Below are 19,481 nucleotides of genomic sequence, written 5' to 3'. Positions count from 1 at the left end.
TTCTCTCTTGCTATGCATTTTTAGACTGGTTATCTTATTCACTGGTCTGATCCGTGTATTGTCATTCCGAGTATTAGTGGTAATTCATAGTATCCTTTTTTGTTAAAGAAATTACTAAAATCATGGTCATCAATAGGATCTAACAGGAAAGTGAAGAGAATATCAGTATACATGTTCTTTGAGTATTGGGTTTCTGCAAAAAGCACCATGACTGAACATTTTTTATATTTATCTAAAATGTGTTATTTTCTCCTGTTATTATAAGAAGAAACATAATGCTATTCTGTATGAATACTCAGTTAAACAAATCACTTAGGTTAATCAGTAGATCCAGTTTTACATATTCTGTATGAATACTCAGTTAAACAAGTCACTTAGGTTAATCAGTAGATCTAGTTTTACGTATGCTGACAGATAAATATTTTTCTGCTGGGACAGATGAACAGGTATAAGCTGGTGTACATTCAAAGTGTTTAAACCTCTTTTGTCTTCTCTGTTGAACTTCTCTGACATATTTTTTTGTGAAACGCAGTACTGTTTACTTCTGTGCTGCCACTTTACACCAGATGCCAAGCATGCCTGGTCAACCTCATCTGCTTGCCAGCACTCTGGGGATGAGGGTATGGGACAGGTTATGAGTTACTGAATGAATGACAGCTGATGAGTGTTGCTCAGACACATTACCATATATACATTTCCTGTTTGGGCATCTGATTCATGCTGTCAGCAGATTACTAAGAACATGGGCCGTGTGACAAGGTAGCAGGAGTGTTAATACTTAGTTCCCCATAATTGCAACATGGCTAGATATGGACTCCTTGCAAACACTGACATTTTTTTCCCCTGAAGAGAATGAATATTAGAATTATTAGCACAGAGCAAGAAAACCAGTTTGAATTCAATGCAGTTTCAGGTATTACCATAAAACCTTCATCTTCAGAGAATTACAAGTTACCAGCTGTGCTCTTATCAAGAATTCCCTTCTTACTACTGTTATGCTTACAAAAGAGAAGTGGTGTTATTTCCGCTGACAATGACAAAAATGCTAATATTACTGATATTCCTTATTTTTAAATCACCTTAAATCCCAAAATAATAGATGTTTTTCAACTTTCATGAAACATGTCCAGAGGATTATTACTCCCAATCATGTGGCCATTGAAATGATCCAATAAAATCTAGCAAAATGCTATTGTTACATTGTGTAATGTTTTTTCTCTGCATTTTGCAGTGGCCATACGGAAGCAGTTATAGGGAGGAACAGACAGCATAAAAGTATGCATGCTGTGAATGTATCGCCTGGTGTAGTGTTTTTATCATTTAGATGTGCATATTTATGTCAATAATTTTGAAAATGTGAGGTTTAGTGTAAAATACGTTCATTATGTGGTCTTAAAGTCCAGTCCCGAATTTGAAATATGATGCTAACCAGAAATTTAGCTTAGACTGAAAGTATTTGGCTTGATCGTTTGATTCGTCACATATTTAGGAAAGATAGATGTATGATCAGGATACCTGAATGAGGGAGCCAGCTTCTGAGCCAGTGCAGTAAAGAAGATTAAAATGCTAGTTTCATGAAGGATGGATTTTGATTTCCTAACCAGATATCCCTTTGCTACATAGATGATCATGGACACCCCTCAGCATGACTTTAGAAAAAGCTGAGAATGACCTTTGTGAACCTATAGGGAGACACATTTGAACAACCCTCCACATACACATATGCATATAGGCAGTTCTCATAGAATTGCTACGAAGCCAAGAAACATTCTTTTTAGCACTCAGTGTTGCCTGGCTGGCGGAGTGGAATAAGCAGAGTACTAATTGGGATGTTTGACATGAACCGGTTAAATACATCTATATTTTTTCAGTACCCAAAGCACAGATGGCCTTACTATGCATCTGATCCCTGCCAGTAGCATATAAGGTTCTTAGAAAAAGAAATGGACATGCTTCTCATAATTAAGAACTGCAGGTTATAATATTTTAAGGTACCTTTGTTTTATACTAATGTATTGTTTTAAAAACCAGGAAAAATATTTAGCATACCTTTTAAACCATAATTTTATCTTGAGGAGTTTAGAGTTAGTTTCTTGATTTCTTCAGAGTTAACAAATGTAAGTTAATGTCAGGTGTTCAAGACATACGTGTTTTATGATTATCAGATATATGCAGAATCATCTCTGACTATCCCATTTCTTCTTTTTTCCTGATCGTTCTATGCACTTTAAGAAACTGTGTGAAAAATTCTGTGATTAAACAGGATGCATTTTATTATAGGAAGAGAGAAACCATATAATTTTGTTTTGCACATTATGTGTTATGATGCCAAAGTACACAGAATAGAAGTACCACTGACATTTAAACATTCCATTGTATGATAAAATGCATTTGTTTAAAAGTATGAATGATAATTTATTCTGAAATATTGTCAAATCCTTACAATAAATAAATCAGCCAATACTGCTTGACCCAGCCTTAATCAGTAATGGACTGCAAAATAAGATAAAGGTTATTAAAATAATCCTTTTATTGAAAGAGAAAATTAGATAAGTTGTGCTGATTGACTCTGAGGCCCTCGTAGGGACATGTAAAATGAAGAATAAACTCAACTTGATCTAGTCCAAAAAGCCTGAAGAAATCCTCACAGCTGGAACATCACCACTAATTACATTTTTGCTTTTTGGATGTATTTTGCCAACTCTTTCCATTTATTTATGGTGATGTTATACCAGTAATTCCTTAACAAAACTAAAATACATGATCTTCATGGAACATATTTTTATATATTTGCTTTGACAGCTGTTAATTTCACTTACATTCAACTGAAGTTCTTGAAATACTGCAAGAATTACTTGTACAACATATGTTTATTTCTTGTTAAGTCAGCATAAATTTTTTGCTCCTGGACACTCCTTCTCCTCTCCTCCTTCAGCACACAGTCTTAATCCTACTGTCCCTTTCCAAAGTGTTTGGCCACCTTGAGTATCTTTCTTTCCCATTTCCTCAACTTGCCTATTTCCTCATTTCTTAATTACTCCCTGTCTCCTTGTCAAGTCATCCCTGTTTCCAACCCTCCACATCCTTCTTCCAGATAGGAATGTGTTCCTTTTTTTTCCTCCTCTGTGCTTATAGATAAATTGGCTTACAAAGTATCATCATAGTAGGGATATCACTGAACCTTGGAGAAAGAGATGTCCCAAATGTTGTGTTCAAGAGGTGATTCTCCATCTGGCTCTAACTTGCTATTATGGGGACAACTCCAACTGCAGCATGATCAATGATCTTGTGCAACCGTGAAGAATGATCTGTAGACACTGCATGTTCTTTAAAAGGATTAGACAAATACTAGAAATTTATCCATTCAAACTCTCTTTTCCAAAAAAGATATCCAAAAAGCATAAATTTAGAATATTATGTTTTCAGGGGTTAAAATTTGATAGAATTGTCAGTAAATATGAGTCATACTGTTGATGGGCAAGTCCTGCATATAAACAGACCTCTAAAGTGGACATGTAAAACTAAGTTCTTATGTCCTTTTATTCCTTTGTAGTCCTCTACATCAAGTGAGGGTATGCATATTTAGAAGCCATGCTACTCACAAAATGGTCCATAATGGTAGATTTGACATATAGATGCATGAGTTCTGTAAGACCTATTTGCACAAATATATGGCACTGCATCAGGTACAAAGCCATTGTGCATAATGTGCACGTCCAAGAAATATATTCTCAGTTGCTATGATTTGTTCCATGTAGGCTTTTAATCTTTTAGGCATATTGGTAAGTTACCAAACTTACATTGCTAAGTTGCCAAATAATAGGCAAACATACCAACCCAAGAATCAGAACTCAGTGGGCAACATTTGCAATGGTACCGTTAACTGTGACAGCATCAGCCCCTTTGAAATGTTACAGAAACAACAACCAGTGAGTCGGTCTATTTGAATATTAGATATTCCCCCCCTGGTTTCCAGCTGTCACAGTTGCAAATGTTTTCATTTCAGGGTATTTGGGTGTCCTGGAGAACTGTAAAGTAAACTGTAGATTAAGAAAAAAAAGGTTTTGTAAGAGTTAGTTTCAGTTAATTCCTTTTACAGTTCATATCATCCTTCACAGTCATCTCATGTGCCCCCAGCTATGTGCACGGTGAACCTTGAATGACCAAATCGAAAAAGTGGCAAAATGATGCAAGAATTGAGCAAGAGGATTTTATTTATTTTTACATTTTAAATCTGCCTGAAGTTAGTAAACATTTCAGTTCAGGACATGGGACCCCCTGTTCTTTTGAGTTGATATAAATCAACAATTACAGATGAATTAAAATAGAAGAGCAGCTTCTCACACTTGAAACCTCTAACTCTGGGGAAGGTGAAACAAAACTTCGTGTTAAAGAGTGTTTGACAATATAAACCAAAATCATATAAAGCCGAATAGAATAGATTGTTTCTACAAAAATGTATGCGCCAGATTTATGGTGATAGAAAGTGGAAACAGAATCCTCTTTCATCATTCAAACGGTAAGAGTGAGCTTGCGCTAGGAACAAATATATGTGAAATACTTTGCAGAGAACAGGAAAGCATCAAGATGCATTACATAAAAACATCAAATGATTACAGACTGGCAGTAATCCGTATAGTATTTTTATTTGAGCCAGCTATTATTGCTTGCCTTCAAATTCTGGCAATACCTGTTTGATTGGTGACCGATCTGAACTTATCCTACTTGCTTTTAGGAACAAAGACGAGAATGGCTACCTCTATTCATCTATTATTGTTTAAATAGCTGTCACAGCCTTCAGGATGTCTGTTTCCATGTTATCTGGTGAAAGAATAAAATAGAATGGCAACAAACCAAATACAGTGAAATATGTCTGTTGTATTTGGCCCAAACCAGCTGCTGTTTACAGATAAAATCTGGTTTGAACAAAACCAGGTGAATTTTGGAAATTGAGGAACAATGGATGGAGTGGTTGCAGCATTTACAAATATTTTAAAGATATGTGTCACATTCAGACTTGCCTATTATGGTGATTTAGTCATATGTCAAGACACATATTCATCTCTGCTGAGATACTGTAGAGGCTTGGGTAACAGCTTGTCCTATCCTTGTTTATTTGTTAATTTATAACATTTCAGTTCCCAGCACAAGCCAAGGCAGACCCAGACACTTCTTTGTTCTGCCTTGTTCTTTCTTATTCTCCCCTATTCTTTTCATTGTTGTGCTCCCCACTTTGACAATGGAGTTGTAGATTGACCCTCTTTCCCCTTTTGCCCTGACTTGTCTTCCAACGCTTCCTTTGGTGTGTTCACACTGAAAATGCCAAATCTCTGTTTCCCAGCAAGGGCTCATCATTTTTGCAGCATTGCTTTGCTAGTAGGTTAACAGAAATGTTAATAGTTCCTTTCCAGCAGTTTAAAAGATGTTAGGCTAATGATTATTTGGAAACAAAGATATCTCATCCTATTGAGAAAAGAGGACTTCTGCAGGAATGTTTTAAAGGCAAGAGGTCATATTGTTTTGCTACTAAGATATGCAGTTATGTTTTAATTGGCTGTGTTTACAATGTGGTTTTTCTTAAAAATGCATTTTTTCAAGATTCCCTCAATCATTGCTTATCTCACATCCACAAATATCCATGCTTCCTGTGTATAATATGTACATTTGCTCTGTTTCAAACATACTCACACTCAAAGTTTATTTCACATGGGACATCAAGAAAACAAAGTCACATTAGTCTGACTTTTTTTCTGAGCTGACGTTGTATTAAAATAAGTTCACTGTAAGTTCATCTCTCTAGTCTTACCCTTCAGTGTAAATTTGTTTCTGTTATTTATTATAACACAAGAGTTTGGATGTTATTTTCAGTCAATACCATTTAACTTTTTTTGAGTTACTTTGCCTATTGCAAAACCATGCCACACATTGTTAAAAAAATCTTTGCAAACTTCACATGCTTTGAGCATGCACGAAGTACAGCAGGCTTAATATTAAATAAATTGTAAGGTAGTAATACAGTAAAAAAATGTGACCCCTTGTTTAAATTCTATGACAAGACTTGTGTTAGGAGCTTTCTGTATCTCAACAATTGCTTTGAGATAGCAGCTTTTGAGTAAATTAAGGCTTATAGAATTTTTAAGTGGGTCAGTTTTATCTAGTGTATTTTAAAATATTTTGACAATTTTAGTCCTAATTTATTAGTAAGATTCCAAGTAGTCCTAGAAAATATAAGAAGTCAGTGGTCCATTTTTCTGACAAATCTAGAGGAAAATTTTTTCTTTTCAGCTTCCTTTCTGATTTATATGAATTAACTTCACCATGCATACTAGTGATTTGACTGTTGCTATACCATGAAAGAGCAATACCTTCATTGAAACCACTGATGTAGAGAAATCTCTAGCCAAAAAAACTCAGTGATGTAACAGAGAAGAGGATTTTTAATTTTTTGATTTCTTTCATTTTTTATTTATTGTTGGGTAGAAATCATTTGGAAAAGCTATATTTGCAGCAGAGAAAAAAAAAAGGTTTTCAGCTATGCAATAATATTGTGTAGTGTTTATTAATCTATTGTTTAATCAGTTTTGTTTAACTTTCAGGTTGTTTCTTTTTGTTAATGAAAGCATAACTATTCTGACAGCAGTTTGGAAAAAAAACATTTGGTAATGATTTTTCACACTAGAATAGGATTTGACAAATTGAACTAGCAGGGTGATCTGAAAACAACAAAATAGTTTTCAGTACCCAGTCATACCTAATTTATTTTTTCTAATGAAATGGTGAATATTTCTGTAATATATTAAAAGTTGGTAGGGAAAAAAACATATTTAGGGCAAAATTTTAGTATGTCACTAAAAAATTACTACAGAGCTATCCATGCTGCTGTGGGGTAGCATAAGGACAGAAGATCCATCTGTATATTTTTCAGAGCCTGCTTTGAATCTCAGTAAGGTGGGTAGGAAATTGTTCGGTAATCCAGCGCCATTTTTTTCTCAGCGCTTTGTGACGTGACTGGCAAACTTAAATATAGCTGAAAAAACAGATCTTGCCATCTGAGCTAGTCATCTTAGGCTTCTCTTACAGTCAACAGACACTTCTGGAGGAAGATCTCCCTCTTCCTGCAGTAGGTGCCTGTGCAGATGTATTAATACCTTAAAGTGGTGTCCGCTTCTTTCCACTGGGTATAGAAGGAACTAAGTCACACCAGCAAAGGGGATGTCCTAATGCCTGTTCAGGTATTTCTGTGGAAGGACATAGTGGGAGAGAGAGGTTTATCACTGTAAATGCTGGCAAGCATGACAGAGCTGGTGAGGAGATGGGACAAGAAATCTGCAGCTGAGTATCATTGAGACAGATTGCTTCCTTCTGGAGTAATGGTGATGGGGACTGTTGGAATTAACTGGGACTTCGAGTTATGCTTTTCTGATCCTGAGTTCATCAAAGCCTACATTCTAACCCCTTTGTTACTGCAGATTTTGATTTTCATGATTCTAGACTATGTCCACTTAGGAAAATACTGCACTCAGTCCAAGAGAGAGCTCTTTTTTAGGAAACTAGGATCAACTTTTTTATACAATTCTAATGCACATAACTGAATAAATAGAGAAACACAATTATTATCGAAACTATAACTAACTAAATATATAGAAATCAAACTAACCCAAAACCTATATAGTTTACAATGATCAAAGCCCAAATGGAAAAGACCAAGTATGACAAACTCTTTTGTAGTCAAATAGCTGCTCTGAGATCTGCATAATACCTAGAGTACATTTTGATGTCCTTGTAATGTACTGAGGTACATCAGTTAATGACTGTGCCCTTGGTAAGAGAAGTATGTGTAGATATGTGTATCTATATATATGTATCTATATATATGTATAGATAGTTTTCCTTTTCAATAATACAGATTAACATCTGGTGCAAATAAATTGACCTAAATTTCCATATCATATCAACAGTAGTCTAAAAATATTTCAGAAAGTAAAAAAAAAAACCCCACCAGGGTATTGAAGTTTCTATTAATTGTGGGGTTTTTTTTCTTTTTTTCACTTCTTAATCTGATCACAGATAATCTGTGAAACTTTAATCTTCGAAGTCTTCAAGCTGTGGGAGTTTTTTCCCGTTGTGATGTCAGAACTGATCAGATCTGATTGTTACAAAGATCCCACTAAGGAGTTTAGCACTAATTGTTAGAAGATGTCTGAGCTTAAAAAAATTAGGCCAGTGATTGTTACCATGCTGTTAATTTCATGTATTGTTCAGAGCATGTTTTAATTGTGGGAATCAGGTGTACTTTCTTGATGAAAAAATGTATTGAGGAGCTGTAGTTTTTCTTGGTGCTGCAAAATCTTCTGAGCTGTAAGAGAAACCATTATGAGTGGGAAGGGTTAATTTTATGGGAAGCCTCGTATTCAAATACTTCTCATATACAAAATATATGTTGTGCTAGAAAATCTTCTATTGTCAATCCAAATAGAACACGAACTAAAATGAGATAATTGGGAAGGTGCCCATAAAGTCATCCAGAATATATTATCACAAGTATATGTGAGATAATATTTGTTTTAAAAAGATTCTATGGCACTGTAAACTCAGTCTCATTAGAGACTGCATTTAAAAGGCTTATAAAGTTACTCATTAATGTTATCTTGTTGTATCTCCACAGCTTTTTCATTAAAGAAAATTCAGCAGAAAGCATTTTCTCCTGATAGCAGGAACCAATTTGCAATAAATGTTCTGGAAACCACTAGGGAAGCCATTACTGAGGTCTAATAAAAACAGACAAGCGTAACTTGTTCTATATTTTTGTTTCAATCACATACAGATGAGACCCCGCTCTCCACACCAACCGCAAGAGACAGCCTTGACAAACTTTCTCTAACTGGGCATGGGCAACCACTACCTCCAGGTTTTCCATCTCCTTTTCTATTCCCTGATGGATTGTCCTCCATAGAGACCCTTCTGACTAACATCCAGGTAGGACTTTTTGTAGATCAGCTTAAAGGGATGGAGAGGAGCCAGTTGCAGATTTGTCTAAATTAATAAAACCATTCTAGCTTAATCAGTTCATAAGATTATTTGGATCAACTAATTTACTGAAACTTGGTAGTAATTTAGATTTTAAAGGAACCACAGCAAACAAATGAATTTAGAAGCTGTCAGATACAGTACATAAAAATACAGATTGTATATTAAACCAGAGCAGAAAATTCAATGTAAATTACATTGGTGTGTTTAACAACATTTGTCTTCAATGCTCTTTTTATTACAGGCTAATGAAATGTATCTTACTGTTTAACTTTATCTCATTTACTAAACAGAAGAACAGTTCTTTAATAAATAGTTATTTTGAATTGCTGGAGTGCCACGGTGGAAATGATATTTAAAGATATTTGAAATGTGTCTCCTATAAAAGCATTTATGAAAAGCACTTCTTTTATAAATAAGCTCATTTCACTTAAAGTACTGTCTTCAAAGAATTGACTTCAAAGGGTATTACCAAATTTTATGCAGATTTCCTATTCGGTAGTCATGATGTCTGTTGTGTGTACAGTAGAGCCCAATTCAAATATGAAAGTATACACTAGTATGTAGCTTGAAGCCAAGTCATTAGTGTTTCCTGCTAAAATAATTTTATTTTGTCCACAAATTCAGTGATCATGTGTTCCCCACATGCAAATTTTGCAACAATGTGGTTCTATGTTACAGGCAGAAGCAGAATGATAGTGCCAGAAATATTGCAGCCATATTGTACTCATTCCAAATAAGCCTCATCTGGGCAGCTACTAACTTCTAATGTATTTGTCACCATATTTTTCCCTACTCGTTCCTGCAAATACATAAAATCAGGCCAAATCCTGCTCACTTTACTTTCTTAAGCAATCTCATTAAAGTTTATGGCACTTCAAAATTGTTTTATGAAAAGTATATGATCCATTCATTGGTCATGTTTTGAGATCTAATAATGGAAAAATACTGCTCTTTAAGGATTAAGTATTGCTATATCTGCCTGGTCTGAAAGAGCATCTTTATGTTTGCTTTTTGTAATTCTGATACCTAGCTTCTTAAATATTTAAATCATGAACCAAGGTAATTTGACAACAGTCACCATTTTTCTAACATATCTGCTGCAATCTGTAAAGAAAGTGTTTTTTCTAAAGGTAGAAACGCAGGTAGCAAAGTATGTAATGTTTTAGCTGTGCATGCATGTACAGAAAATTCTTAGTAATTTTTTTGACAAATGTGTGCACTCAGTGTCTCCAGACAGCAACTTAATGAGCAAAGCCTTCAGCATCAACAGGTTAGCTAATCTTGTGATTGAATGTGAGAGTGCTGCACTACTTCAGGATAAATGACCAGGATTAATTTGCCAAGAATGTGATCAGTTTTGTTTTACAGAAAATGTGAATGTGAAATTCCACCATTCTTATAAAAAATCTTAACTGGAGTGCAAAGCTAAAATAAGAGACAACATTGTGAAGAAACCAGTGACTTTTTTATGCATTCATTGAGCTTTTATACATACTTCTCCTTACCTTCAGGTTCCACATCTATTTATCACAAATCATCTATCAGGGTAAACTGGTGTGACATAAGTTCTTTTGGATTTTTTCTGTATGTACCTACATCACATTACATGGTTTCCAGATATCTTTAGGAATCCCTTCCTAAACCATCAAGGCATCCTCCCCTGCTCCCTCATCCCCTGTCTGACCCCGATTAAATCTCTATCAGGACTACATTAAAAAAACACTGAATTAAAGAAAAAAATTAGTTTAACTTTCCCATCTGTTTAGGACAAGTTAACTATTGTCTTTAAAACAGGAGTGTATATTACAATAATCTATGTACAATAGTGGCGATTTTGCAAATCAATGACATTTAAAATGGCTTCCATATATGGCTACTATTGCAATGAGAAGGGGCTACCTCATGCCCACAAATGAGTTTAAATACCATGATGCTGACCCTTTCAGAACTGAGTTTTAGGTATTTGACTACAAGGTCAAATTTGCTAATGGCATCTGTGGAAAGAGGAAATTCTGTACCATGGTCCCTGCTTGCAGTGTCATTTGTGACTTTGCTACAAAATGCATAAGCACTACCTGAAACCCATGATGCATTTAGTACAAGTTAGTAGGACTCTTGGCACTGAGTAAATTCCTCTTTGTTCTCCTTTGGACCAGATGAATTTTGTGTCCCTTTCAGTAGAGGTGTGGATTCAAAGGGGAGGTGGAACAATTCAATCCTTTAGCATTCTGTTGTTGCAGCTGTGCTAGCAGTGGCTAAGGTCTAACTTTCTCAAAAAGATCATCTGGCCTACTGTCTGTTCCCTGCCTTCAGTACTAAGGTGCTTTTGAAACAGAAAATACCAGAGATCTAGCTAAAAGCTAGATGAGTGGATTGGATAAACACTCTTCTTTTTGGCCTGAGGTCATGCATGATTAAAATATGGATGTGTCCTCTCACAGAAAGGGTATATGTCTGCTTGTGAAATGCAAGTGTATGTTTTTGTTAGGTCATGGGTCTGGGGAGCATGCATGACATGCCACGTGGTGCTGGAGGTTGCCAACCATTTAGGGATATGATGGTCACAGGAATATATAGGCAAGCAGCTTCTGGCTCCACCAATGTGCATGGACATGATGGTGGATATCTCTGCTGTGATCCCCTTCTGTATATTCAGTTTGTGAAGTGCAGGATCTGAATTATCTGCGTGATATAGACTGCAAGGACCTCCAGAAGAAGTTATAGAGTCTGTCCTGATTTAAAATAGAACAGGATTAGGGTACTGGATGGGCACTAGGAGAAAAATTTCTAAACACTTTGCTTGTTTGAAAACAAATCTGTTGTCTTGCAGATGCTGAAGATCTCAGGTGGACTTGTTGCCTAACCCTAGTTCCATTTTAGAAGCCTGAGTCATCCTTTAAAACTAGACACTGAACACAAGCGAGTCTGTTTCTTCCGTGCACACTAAAGTTAAATGGATAGCCCCTCATCACTAATTCATAATTTTAGGCAAATATTAGGCAAGCCTATTTGCTATCGCTGTCTACGGGCTGCTAGTTAGGTTTATTTCCTTCTGTATATCACATATTTATTTTTCTTACAAATACATAAATTCTTATTTAAACAAAGTACAATGTTTAATTATTTGTACATTAAAGGAGAAGATAATAACAATATACTGTCCCCAGAAAAAACAACGTTGTTCTTGCTGGGTACTGCTGAAATAGAAATAATAAACGGTGCCAAAATATAATTAAACTAATACACACATAAGATAAAAGAATAAGACTGAGGACATATTTTCTTATTTGAAGGTATATCTGCACATCTAAAAAGAAGATAAAATATATTTCCCCAGAGAACTTAAATTAAGTGATATGCCTGTTTCTTCCCAATGTGTATTTGTTGATTTCTTCCACATTAAATGCTGTAAGTCTATGTGCAGCTGCAGGGAGGATGAAGGGTGAGGGAAGGTGAGTCACAGCAAAATGCTGTGTGTGCTAGTGAGAAGGCTAAACATGTTTCTGTACCCCTCACATAAGTTCACCTTTTTGAGTCATGGCCCGATTATGCCAAAGTATGTTACAGCCGTGGCCTTTCATGATACTGCAATATTCTTGGGTAATAGTAATGGTCTTTTAAGCTTTTAGAATCTGAATCTTTACTATCCCTGAGCTGAATTTCCATTAATATCTAAGGGATTAATTAGCTGCACCCTGATAGCTGTTTTTTTCTATGAAGACTGTATTGTATTGACACAGTTGTGTTGTTAAGTATCTTTAAAAATATATGTAAAATAAGTTGCAAGTATCCCATTGGCATTAAGAAAAGAAATGCATGATTACAACCTAAATTCCCCTATGAAAAAAAAGCAAACTACTGCTTTATTGCTTTGAGCCTCCTGCAGTGTTGCCATCTATGACAAATACACAAGAGAAAATTACTGCAAACACTGGAAAAAGTAAAAATCACAGATTTATTTTATGTTATGTATCTTCTGCTAAAATCCAAGAGATTTTTGTTTTTTTCACAGAAAGTATGTAATTTATAGTTCTGCAGTATGTCTTTATCTGTGGTGGAGATACTCAATCTGAGATATTACAGAATTGTCTTTCAGGAGTCATCTGTAGAGATATTCAAGCTATGGGGTCTTACCTGCTTATGCTATTTAGTTAGTGGTCAGTTACAAATAGCAGATGTTCAAAAATTAACCTGTGGAGTTAACTAAAATATGTATATGTTTATATTTTTTTGCAAAGCCTTTCACTAGATAGTTTTAATGATGAGAGCATACAAATTGTATATATTTTCCTGACTAAAAGAGAAGCAATGTTATTTGAGTGTGTTTTCACCATGAATAGCTAATATTGTGAAAGGAAACCCCTCAGCTACAACCTTCTGGAAGCTAGGAGTTTTGACTAGGAAAGCTTCACTGTGTGCATACCTTGTTCTTCTAGTTTCCCTTTTCACCCAATGTGGGCAATTGTTGGAAACAGTATTTGATCTTCTAGATATACCATCTGACTAATTAGAAAGGTCATTTAGATGTCATATAAATGTGTAGCTAACTAAATTCTGTTAGGTGAAACACACACTGTAGATGCATCTAGAAGGAGAAGGATCTTCTATATACCTTTCCCTCCACCCCTTTCAAAGTAGACAACACATTATTAGAATAATTTAAAAATAATGATGGGTAGTAATAACTTTAAGACTGAGTTGAGATTTGAGATACGTTTAATTTCAGTAGGAGAATTAGACTTCCTTAACATGATGGTGGTTTTAGATACATCAGAGAATGGGAAGAAACTCATATATCAACTTAACTTTGTATCTGAACATTTTTGAAGAATTTATCAGTGTAAAATATTAAAACAAGTACAGTAAAGTAAGTAAACCAAATCATAATGACCTACAAATCTCCAGAGAAAAAATGTCCATTTTTGACATTACATTGAAAGAAAAATTATTAAGAGCGACACTGAGGGGAAGAATGGCATGACATGCTTAAAGCCTGGCTCAAGATAGAGCCATACTGTATTAAAAAGAAATCTGGAACCTGAGCATGTTCACTACAATTATCGTTATCCAGCCTCCGTAACATCTGACCTTCCCTAAAGGGAAATATTTTCTTTTTGTTAATGTCCTGTGTTGCACTGCATTTCCCATTGTCATTGGCAGCATATTGATTTAATATCAGGTTAGAGGATTAGCCATAGCACATACAAGTTGGACATACTGTATTTTGTATAATCTTTTACAGCTGATCCACTGGGAGAATTAATAGAATTTCATGCAACTCTGAAATTGCTATTCCTGTTCCAAGGGGCACTGATGATTTTTTAGATGCTGTACTTTTTAATTTTTCTACTCCCTTTCTGCATTGCATAAAGGCAGATATTGAATGTTTCCAGTATTTTTGCATTATAGCTGTCATTGGCAGCAACAGCACTTCTGATATGTATCAGTTTGGCTCTAGTGCAGATTTTTTTCATATTGGATGCCTACTGATGTGCACTGATTTAACTTCTAAAAATGAAACTTAATTTTGTGTAGCTTATAAGTAGTCCCTAGTGGGTCTTGGCTCCAAAAAGCTAATATTTTTCAGACATAATCAGCAGCAATAGGTAATGTATTACCATTAGCTATGTTAGCAAGTATAAAAAAAGGAAAGGCTGGGGGAGGAAGTGTGGTGCAGAAATTCAATAGAAAATGTAATATGCTTTTAGCAGCTTCGTACTTTGCAGTAATTCTTAATATAAAATTACACACATCAGTGTTGCACTTTAGCATTATTTTCCATGTTTATTCATAATGATTGTTTCATATTTAAAGAACACCAAAATATTGTGTTTTGTCAGCCAAGGACAATAATAGTTTAATAGTAATTTATTTTAAACTGCTACTGATAATACAACCAATCAACACATTAAGTGGTGCCAACATTGGCATCTTGCTAAATAATCTTGAGGCTTTGCACTGAGAGTACATCTTTCAAAGATAAGTCAACAAGAGCAATCAGAGCAGAAAATTAGAATTTGGTATCTTAGAATTAAAATACAGCTAAACTAAAGTTTTAATTGGGGTGATCTAAAAGGGCACTTGATGTAATGATCTCTTTCATTTGTTACTAATTGTTTGTTCCTGATGAAGAAGAAACATGTACATGAATGTAGTAGAATTGAGTAAAGATGGCAGTTGCTTTAGCAGCTCGATTTTATTGTTAAACAAGATGGATTGTAAGAATTTGGGAGGAGGGTGTTAGCAGCTTTCAACTTACTAGACAATACGCTTTTCACCAAGAAATACTTTTCATGCAGTTTCACTTGGTCTGGTTTATTAATGGTTTGGATGAATCAGTAAGTGATGAATTGGAGGAGATTAAAACATTCTAGAGTTTAAGCATAAGCCGGAAGAAGGTATTGATAAACAACACCTTTCTTACTATTCCAAATGCATCAAATGCAGGAGGATTGTAGGGGGGATGAGAGGGGCAGAATTCTGATGAATACTAGCTTCTAAAAATCAGATTGGAAAGGCTTTACAATATTTTAAAATGTATTGTGCTTTGCATGTTTACATAGAGCTTTATATTTAGCTTTCTGTTTTTTTCTTTAGTAGTCATTCAGGTTCAAAATTCTATGCAACATACCTTTGTGATTTATCTATTTTACAATAGATAAAGAAAACTGCTAAAACTTAAAACATATTTGTAAGGACATTTGTTGTGTTACCATAGTTCCAAACATGGTTCTGTACTTGTGTATATCATTTTGGTGGCCATCTGGGCCTTGTAGTCAGAAGGTGTTGAGCTCTTTCAGCTTCTGTGGACTTTAATAGGTTGAAATGTAATAGAGCTGCAAAGCATTAAGCTCTGAATAAGAACATTTGAGGCAGCAATCTAATTAAGAAGGAAGATCAGGAGTACTGAAAAATAACAGGTTCTGAAAACAGACTTAAAAGAGGAGATTGAAGGACACACAATTAAAAGCAGTCATTGACACTGGGAAGACTAGTGAGATAAATGTGCAGACTAGCACTCATAAAAAATACTTCTTCCAGTCCTCATGTATCATCATGCTGCTTGCTTTTTCCAGTCTTTTTTTCTGAAGATGTTTAAAATAAAATATTAGTGAAAAAACATGCAACTTGGAATCCAATATAGAAAGTGTGACTGAGGGGTGAGGAAGCTTATTTGGGAGTGGGGGATCACGATTTCATGTCTGTAGCACTCAAACCAAGTCTCTGTTAGCTGAATGCTTCAGTCTCTCTTGTTGGTATTGTTTTGTTTATATCAGCAATTATATCTCTGTTAAGTCAAATTCTCTCAGTGGTTTAGTTGTCAGAAGTCTGCCTAGGATACAGGAGAGTTAGGTTCATATCCATGGAGGTTCATATATGCATGTACATGCTTAATTATCTACTCTGTTATGATAGTCTCGATGGGAGACATTCAGATGTAGGCCTAAGAGCCTAATGTCTGGGCTTATAGAAAATGGAAAAGGACATTTCCATGTCCATTCATCACGATTCCCTATCCCCTTCTATTTTCATCCCTGTCTCAGTGTCCTAACTATCTACTTATTGTTATTATTAATAATACACTATTAGCTGTGCCAGGATCATCCTATTGCCTTGCAAAAGAAGAAGGAAATGTGAAGTTGAAATTCTCAGGAGAAGCTTAGAATAGTCTGAATCATTATTTCCTGATACAATAACAACAGAAAAAAAAAGTATTTCTACCATCTCAGGTCAAGAAATTGGGAGATGGTTGTGTTGTGTTCTCTGCTGTGAGATAATAATTAAACAAGGTCAGGGAACAGACTTTTTAAAACAGATATCTTCCTGGTTTGTGACTGTCCTTCATGTAGCATCCCAACATACCTATCATGCTTGGAAACTCTTTGAAATCTTAAAATATTTGAAATTAATAATAATTAGCAATGATGAGCGAAGTGGCAGGATTTTAAAAGAGCCTTTCTTCCTTTGCTAATTTCCACCAGCTTGTGTTGGACTAGAGATGGAATTCTGTGTATGATGTGATTGTGAGACTGCCAATTCTTTTTTAATTTTCTTAAAAGGAATAAACTTGTCCTTATACGTTTTTCACATTAATTATATGTACACTCAAAGGTGTTCGTGTTTTGGGGAAAACCTGAATCCCAACTTTTTACAGATTTTTGCCCACTTGTTAAAATTTATTCTAGTTAAAAACTGTTGTTGGTAATTGTGAGGCTTTGATTGCATGACAGGATTATTTTATTTCTAAAATCTCACTTGACTATCAAGGAAAAGTAACAGAAGTTAGCTGTTCTAACATTCTTCCAACTTTATCTTTGAACAGGGTCTACTAAAGGTTGCTATAGACAATGCCAGAGCTCAAGAGAAACAGGTCCAACTGGAAAAGACAGAGCTGAAGATGGAGCTCTTCAGGGAACGGGAACTGAGGGAAACACTTGAAAAGCAGTTGGCTGTGGAGCAGAAGAACAGAGGTATCTGAATTAAGCAGGCACAAACACCTTGTAATTTATTTCCTTAGAAAACATAAATTTTTATCAAACACCCTTTTACCTCATATTATGCCTAGGCTGGCTGTAATGCAGGAAGTTTTATAACCTGCCTGATTTTGTATATGATCTTCCTGAGACTTGGAACAAGTACCTTCCTATTTCTCAGTATTTTTCTTGAATATTGCTTGTTACATCAGTAATACACAAAGCAATTATAAATATCATAGGTGCTGTTATGGACTTCTGCAGGTTGTGATCATTATGAAAAAGGATAGCTACTTAATACAAAGACAATTTGTATAAAATTTAAGAATCTGCAACTTTTTAGGAACTTTTATTAGACAAACTGTATGTAGTAAATAAAGATAATAGTAATATGTAAGCCCTTTAAAATTCATAGTAGATATAATACATTTTTGTAGAAGGAACAGTTAAGGTTCTTCTTGATAAAGCAGTAGTAATAGTAGAATTTCTAACATCAACATCGACGCACTGGAAAGCACATGTATGTTAAATTTAAATTTCATTGATAGTAAAGGTGTGACAGTCTACAATGATTTGCATTAACCATTTGCATTGTAAGCATGTTCCCCTCATTATGTGTCCATTTTTCTGTCTATGTATGTATCACCCTTTAATGGTGTCTGATTACTTTGCAAGGGACAGTTAACCTCTGGGACTCACTTGCTGTTTAACTCGGATCGTGACAAGTCAGATGTGTATTTTTGCTGGGCTAGAGTTACAACTCTCTGCTTGTCCAGTTTCTGGGAACCAGCTAAATGGAGATGCCAAGAACAATTGGATTCACAACTAATATCATTATACCCTTAACTAACATGCTAGCAGTAAGAACAAAATGTAATGCTGTTTCATGCCTTGACCCATTAAAGGGTAGGACCACCACATCATTAATTACCCCTTTTTTGAACTTTTGAGAATACATTTTTAAAGAGAGTTGATCTTAACAATTACCACAGCTGTGCACTGAATCATCCCTTTGTCCACAGGGTCTATTCTGCTGAGTCCAATTGTACTACTTAAACTTTTAAAGTAATTTCATAAAATAGCTTGGCTATTCTTCACATCCTTCTTGTAACTGCTCAGATGTATATTCCTTTTTAGAGTCAGATAGTCACATGCACAATAGAAAAGGTTGGGGGGGACCCATCTGGCATTATTTGAGTTTTGCCATCTAAAAGTTAAGCACCTCATTTACATTAATAGAAGTTCCTTTTCTGGTCAACAAGGAGATTTGTATATCCTGTTCTCTAGTAGGTAGGGGGGGACAATTGTGCTGTGACAACTTCTTTGTCTTCCCTTTAAATCCAGAGGGTATATAGTTGACTAGACTGTACTAGACACATTTTGAGCAGTTAAAATTAAGCCAAATGAATTTCACTCAAAGTTATATGTCAGGTAAGAGCATGTGATAGTCCCTTATTTTGTTCAGGGTACTGGAATAACTGACAATATTATTTGCAGCATGATGCATTACCTGCTTACGTATATCCATGTAACCATCTACTGATGATATTGCACTGGGAAAAGAGTCAGACCAAAGAGGAATGGATTTGAACACTTAATGGTGATATGCAGCAAAGCAAATATAATGAGGATTACTATCTTTGCTAGTGGATACTTCGGCACGAAAGAAAGAAAAGTGATAGATTATTCTTTAAAATGAACAGATTGAAGTAAAGAGGAAAAAATAATGCCATATTGTAATTATTGTGAGAATTTATTCTTACATTAAAGGCAGAAAAATGCATAGGAGCCTTTACCTATTTTTAGTTTTCCAGATAACAAGTACCATGTCTTAAAGAAACTTTCATATGTCTTAATGGCATGGAAGCATGAGGAAGATGGGAGAAATGTACCGTATCCCTGTTAAGTGAAGCGATACCATATAAAACTACTGTAATACACTTAAAAGCTACAGCATAGAAACACAAGTCACTGTGT

At 35.1% G+C, this 19,481-nt stretch overlaps 1 protein-coding gene across 1 annotated transcript in view; it reads left to right on the top strand.

Annotated features, from left to right (window-relative positions):
* The window catches only part of DACH1 (dachshund family transcription factor 1), a gene marked incomplete at both ends in the record, with an annotated part of 164,402 nt that overhangs the window by 142,045 nt on the left and 2,876 nt on the right, over nt 1-19,481 (top strand). Inside the window, 2 exons of the mRNA XM_009080840.1 lie at nt 8,825-8,976; nt 17,354-17,501. Coding sequence (XP_009079088.1) covers nt 8,825-8,976; nt 17,354-17,501 — 300 coding nt within the window. The remainder of the gene's footprint in view (nt 1-8,824; nt 8,977-17,353; nt 17,502-19,481) is intronic.

This window comes from Acanthisitta chloris, unplaced genomic scaffold, assembly GCF_000695815.1.
Source record: "Acanthisitta chloris isolate BGI_N310 unplaced genomic scaffold, ASM69581v1 scaffold22208, whole genome shotgun sequence".
NCBI classification, from domain to species: Eukaryota; Metazoa; Chordata; class Aves; order Passeriformes; family Acanthisittidae; genus Acanthisitta; species Acanthisitta chloris.
Note: the sequence above shows the minus strand (reverse complement) of the source record. Positions and strands in the feature narration are given on the sequence as shown.